General features: G+C 38.6%; 1 protein-coding gene and 1 pseudogene across 1 annotated transcript; one reads left to right on the top strand and one right to left on the bottom strand.

The window, feature by feature from the left end:
• Positions 1-2,594: 2,594 nt before the first annotated feature.
• Positions 2,595-2,824, top strand: LOC122213337 (annotated as a pseudogene).
• A 1,986-nt stretch (positions 2,825-4,810) lies between these two features.
• LOC122213092 (olfactory receptor 7A17-like) lies at positions 4,811-5,680 on the bottom strand. Its single transcript, XM_042927297.1, has 2 exons — positions 5,326-5,680; positions 4,811-5,040 (listed from the first exon to the last, which is right to left on the bottom strand). Exons 1-2 carry the CDS (start codon positions 5,678-5,680, stop codon positions 4,811-4,813), a joined length of 585 nt encoding a protein of 194 aa, XP_042783231.1.
• Between the last annotated feature and the right edge of the window lie 491 nt (positions 5,681-6,171).

Genomic DNA, 6,171 nt, shown 5'->3' with positions numbered 1-6,171 from the left:
GTAATATAGATATTCATGTAATAAAATTGTTTTGGAGGAAAGTGAATTTCATTCTCTCAGTTAATTCATTTTTCTTCTCTTGGGTGAGGGAATTTTGTGTTGAAATCCAACCTTAACTGGAGGGGAAAAAAGTCAATTTGGAGCTTCTGCTTCATTGCTTAAATGGAATGGAAAAAGTGAACTCCCCATTGCTAAAATATAAACATGACTCACTCACACATTCACTCACTCACTCACTCACTCACTCACTCCTTCACTCTATCTATCCATGCATCTATTTATTTATTTTAAACATAATTTCTATGCCCAATGTGATGTTTGAACTCATGACCCTGAGATAAGGAGTCACATGCTCAAGGCACCAAGTTGACTCATCCATGAATCACGTGACTCTTGATCTCAAAGTTGTGAGATCAAGCCTCACGTTGTGTGTAGAGATTACTTAAAAATAAAATCTTATAAAAACGAGGTACATATCCCACTAACTGAACCAACCAGGCACCCCTCGACTTTAGTCTTAAATATGAATTCTCACTTTGAGACCTTTGTGCTTTAAGATAAGAAAAAGTAATTCATTACTAAAGTTCATCCATTCTACTTAAAATTTTATTTTAATGTTTATTTATTTTCAAGAGAGAGAGAGCGAGCAAGTATGGTCAGGGGAGGGGCAGAGGGAGAGAGGGAGACACAGAATCTGAAGCAGGCTCCAGGTTTGGAGCTGACAGCACAGAGCCCGATGTGGGGCTCGAACCCATGAACTGTGAGATCATGACCTGAGCTGAAGTCAGACTCTTAACCGACTGAGCCACCCAGATACCCCTCACCCATCTACTTTAAATTTTGTCTAAATTTCTACATTGTTTTAATTCCATGCTAATTCAAACATTCACTGTTTTGATTTCTATCCTCTCCAAATGTCCTGTCAATATAAAAGATAGGGTTATTGTGTCTGTGTCATATATACATGTGTAAGAGTGTATTTGTATGAAGTAATGTACAAATGCATACATATGTACAGGTACATACACTCCCTACCTATGAAAGACTTGTTGGACGCACCAAATATTTCCAGACACTTATTTATTACTAACAACATCTACTTGAATTAGGTTTATAAACCCACATCACCATCAGAAAGAAGAAAACAGAGGTTTCAGGTTGATTACAGTCTTTACAATTATGTAACAGAGCTTTAAACGTTTGGGCACTTTCTTAAATTATATTTAAAAGGACTTATTCAGTATGTACTCTTAATTTTTGTATGATTCCTTTAATTCAGAAAATTTTGCATTTAGTTATTATTTTTTTTATGCTAAAAATGTTTACATTTTAGTTTTAAAGAGAGAGAGCAGGGGAGGGGCAAAGAGAGGAGACAGAAGATTTCAAGCAGGCTCTGTGCTAACAGCACAGAGCCCAATGTTAGGCTCGATCCCATGACCATGAGATCATGACCTGAGCCAAAATCAACAGCTGGTTACTTAACTGACTGAGCCACCTAGGTGTCCCCAGAAATTGCTGCATTTAAGTATGTTTAATTTATTGTATGTCATTGTATTTCAACAAATTATGAGAAAAAATCTGTTATAACCAATAAATGAATTCAGCAGGGCACAAAGTCAACATACAAAAATTGGTTGCATTTCTGTACACTAATAACAAATGACCAGAAAGAGAAATTAAGAAAACAATGCCATTTACTACTGCATCCACAAGAATAAAATATCTAAGAATAAACTTAACCAAGGAGGGAAAACACCTGTACACTGAAAAGTATACGACATTGCTGAAAGAAATTAAAGAAGACACACATAAATGAAAGGATAGGCCCTGCTCATTGATTGGAAAACTTACTACTGTTAAAATGTCCATATACCCACATTCATCTGTGGATTCGGTACAACCCCTGTCAAAATTCCAACATCACTTTTTAGAGAAATAGGACAAACACTTGTAAAATTTGTATGGAATCACGAAAGACCCCTAATATCGAAGCAAACTTGAAACAGAAGGGCAAAGCTGGAGGCATCATGGTCCCTGATTTCAAACTATATTACAAAGCTATGGTAACCAAAACAGAATGATATTGGCATAAAAAACACAGATCAGTGGAATAGAATAGAGACCCCAGAAACAAACCCACATATATATCATTAATTTGTTTACGACAAAGTAGGCAAGAATATTCAATAAGGAAAGAATAGGCTCTTCAGCAAATGGTGTTGAATAAACTGGAGAGCCTCAAGCAAAAGAACGAAACTGGACCACTGTCTTACATCACAGGCAAAAAGTAACTCAAAATGGACTGAGGACTTAAATGTAAGACCTGAAGCCATAAGGCTCCTAGAAGAAAACATATTGGTCTTGGTAATGATTTTTAGGATTTGACATCAAAAGCAAGAGAACAAAAGCAAGAATAAACAGGGTCTACATCAAACTAAAAACTTGTGCTGGCACAGGAAACCATCACAAAATGGAAAGAAAACCTCCTGAATGGCAGAGAATATTTGCAAATCATATATCTGATAAGAGGTAACTATCCCAAGTATATAAAGAACTCAATAGCAAAGAACAAACAGGGAGCCTGGCTCAGCAAGATGGCACCACCCATGCTGTTGTGTCCCTTCTCCAAGTTGCTGGATCTGGTCAGGCTCTTAAATGGCTCTTTAATACCATCAAAGTTCTATGTTCAGGAGCTGCCACAGGACAGACCTGACTGGCTGAAAGTTGGACTGACCTTGGGCACCTCCACCTCTTGTGGATCTATCTGATCAAACAACATAATAAAGATGGTTTAGAATATAAAAGAAGATGTAGGTTGGAATAAGTGATTGAAACACTAAAACAATATACTCCGTATAGTGATGGCACCAGTCCTTTTGGATTCACCAACCTGTTGAGTTGTGAACATGAGAGAAAATGTTGCATGTGGATGAATATCCAATTAGCATTTGTGAATGAAGAATAATGAAGTGAAAAAATAAAAACAAAAACAAACAACCTGATTAAAAAATGGGGAGAAGATCTGAATAGAAATTTTTCCTATGAAGACATACAGATGGCCAACAGGTACGTGAAAAGATGCTGAACATCACTAATCCTAACCTATACAGGATGCATCAGCCAGATCTATTATAGGTACATGAAAAGATGCTGAGCATCACTAATCCCCAGGGAAATAAAAATCAAAACTACAATGAGATATCAACCTCATGCCTCTTAGCATGGATAGTATCAAAAAAAACAAGAAACAACAAGTGTTGTTGCGGCTGTGGAGAAGAGGAATCTCTCATGCACTGTTGGTGGGAATGTAAACTGGTGCAGCCACTCTGGAAAACAGTGTGGAGTTTCCTTGAAAACTTAAAAATAGAACTACCATGTGATTGAGCAATTCTACTTCTGAGCATTTATCTGAAGAAAACAAAAACACAAATTTGAAAAGATATACACACCCCCATTTCACTGCAGCATGGTTTACAATAGCCACGACATGGAAACAAGCTAGATGTTCATTGGTGGATGAATGGATAAAGAAAGTGTGCGGTACTGGGTAATGTATGGAAGTGTCACTATACTGTATGCCTGAAAATAATATAACACTCTGTTAACTATGCTGGAATTAAAATAAGAAAGAAAATAGAATAGAAATTGTGATACACACACACACATATTTTTCAGCCATAAAAATTAGTGAAATCTTGGACAACTGATGGACCTTGAGGGTATTATGCTAAGTGAAATAAGTCAGACAGAGGAAGATAAATACCATATGATCTCACTTACATGTGGAATCTTAAAAATAAGACAAAACCAAATCAAGCTTATGGATACACAGAACCCATTGGTAGTAGCCTGAGGTGGGTAGTATCCTGGGGAGTGGATGAAAAGGGCACAAGAGTCACAAGGTACAAATTTCTAGGTATAAAATGAATAAGTCAAGGGGATGTCATGTACAACCTGGTGACTATAGTCAACAAACTATTATATATTTGACAGTAGCTAGAAGAGGGGATCTTGAAAATGCTCATGATGAAAATAAGTTTGTAAGTAAATACTGTGATAGATGTTAACTGAGTTTATTGTGATCACTTTGCAATGTATACAAATATTGAATGATTACATTGTACACCTGCAACTAATACAATGTGATGTCAATTACACTTTAACAAGATCAACAACAACAACAATGATGATGATGAGAGACAGTGCATCCATAACATTGGCGCAGGTATGAATCACAAGTATCATGGACCCAGATGTGTACTGCGGGCATTCTTAGCCTGTGGCATCATTGTCAATACATTGAGGCTTACGGGGACAATGATAAAATCAACGTTATCAGGAAGAGTGGTTAAGGAGTAAACAAGACTGATGACAGAGCCAAAGTGAAAATCGTGACTTCCTATTTTCCTCTATGGCAAAATTACATAAACGGCCTTAGATGCCAAGTGTAGTTTTATCCATCTGAATAAAACAACTCAGGATTGATTATTCCTTCAGGAAGTCTAGACAAATTGTACTTGGCATGATATATGTCATTTATGAAGTAACCGTTTTTCAGAAATCAAAGTTGTCCTGTAAAAGACACGGAAATTTTCAAATATGTCCGATCCAAAGTCAGAAAGAACTGTGGGAAGGTATGAAAATGGACCAAGGGAAAAACTTGTATGTGTCTTAGAGCAGAAAGCTTAGTAAACTGAGTTTTCTGAAATTGTATAGAGAAGCTGACTTCTAAGAAATGGAAATTTCAGGAAATACATAAGAGCAAATTCTGTGTCACAATGATCAAAGAATCATGGCTTTGACCCTGCAATCAAGGGCACTTCTTCACCAGCAGGACGATGGTCCCTTTTGTCCCTGCCATCCCGAAGGATCTCCTCAGAGCCCCCTTTATGTCTTTGTTCCTCAGGCTGTAGATGAAGGGGTTCAGCATGGGCGTGACCACCGTGTACATCACTGAGGCTGTTGCACTTGAGTGGGAGTTCTGGGTAGCAGAGGAGATAAGGTACCCTTCCAGGACCGTGCAATAAAATAAGGAGACAACTGAGAGGTGAGACGCACAGGTGGAAAATGCTTTATACTTGCCCTGAGCTGATGGGATTCTACGTAGAGAGGAAATAATCTTAGAGTAAGAGTAAAGGATCCCAGCAAGGGGACCACCGGCCAGCAACACCGTTGAAATATACATCACTGTGTCATTCAGAAAGGTATCAGAACAGGCAAGCTGGGTCATCTGATTGAGTTCACAGAAAAAGTGAGGGATTTCTGAGTTTGTACAGAAGGACAATCGCAGCACCATTAAGCTTTGTAACAAGGAATTCAGGACACTCGTGATCCAGGACACCAGAGCCAGCAGTCCACAGAGCCAGGGGTTCATGATGACCGTGTAGTGCAGGGGGTGACAGATGGCCACGAAGCGGTCATAGGCCATCACGGCCAGGAGAAAGTTGTCCCAGCCTGCAAAGAGTGTAGAAAAATAGATCTGGCTGATGCATCCTGTATAGGTTATAATTTTAGTCTGTGTCTGTATATTTACCAACATCTTTGGGATGATGGTAGAGGTGATACAAATGTCCACAAAGGACAGGATGGAGAGAAAGAAATACATAGGCGTGTGGAGGTGGGAGGCAGAGCTGACAGCCAGGATGATGAGCAGGTTTCCAAAGACACTGATCAAGTACATGGAGAAGAAAAGTCCAAATATGAGGGGCTGTAATTCTGGTTCATTTGATAATCCCAGAAGAAAAAATTCTGAAATTTGGCTGTCATTGCCTGGTCCCATGTGGTGGTGGTGGTGGTGGTGGTGACTAGAAATCAGGGAAAAAAGATTAATGTTAGCACAACCAGACACTAGTAACAGGGCAAAAAGGCTATAAATACAATGACATGTGGGAAAACAATCAGGCATAAAAGAAAGCGATGGGGTGTTTTCTTTACAGGGAGTTCAGAAAGATCTACGCACAAGGTGACATTTGAAGAGAGACCTCATTGAGAGAGACCATGTGGTTATCAGGCTTTTCCCACCTCCAGCTACAGTATTTAGGAAAGAAAGGGTATTAGTGAGGCTCTCGACATCAAGTTATCATTACCCTAAAGAAGATAGAAAAATATCCAAATTCCAATTGGTAAGATTCCTATGAACGTGTAAATGTGGCGTTCTATTTTAATATGACC

Source organism: Panthera leo, chromosome A2 (assembly GCF_018350215.1).
Source record: "Panthera leo isolate Ple1 chromosome A2, P.leo_Ple1_pat1.1, whole genome shotgun sequence".
Taxonomy (NCBI): Eukaryota; Metazoa; Chordata; class Mammalia; order Carnivora; family Felidae; genus Panthera; species Panthera leo.
Note: the sequence above shows the minus strand (reverse complement) of the source record. Positions and strands in the feature narration are given on the sequence as shown.

What these genes read in the sequence shown, in the direction of transcription:
- LOC122213092 (XM_042927297.1), bottom strand. Translation starts at nt 5,680, where the DNA reads ATGTACTTGATCAGTGTCTTTGGAAACCTGCTCATCATCCTGGCTGTC. An exon ending in TCTGGTGTCCTGGATCACGA is followed by an intron (nt 5,041 to 5,325) that starts GTGTCCTGAATT and finishes CTCACCTCTCAG; the next exon opens with TTGTCTCCTTATTTTATTGC.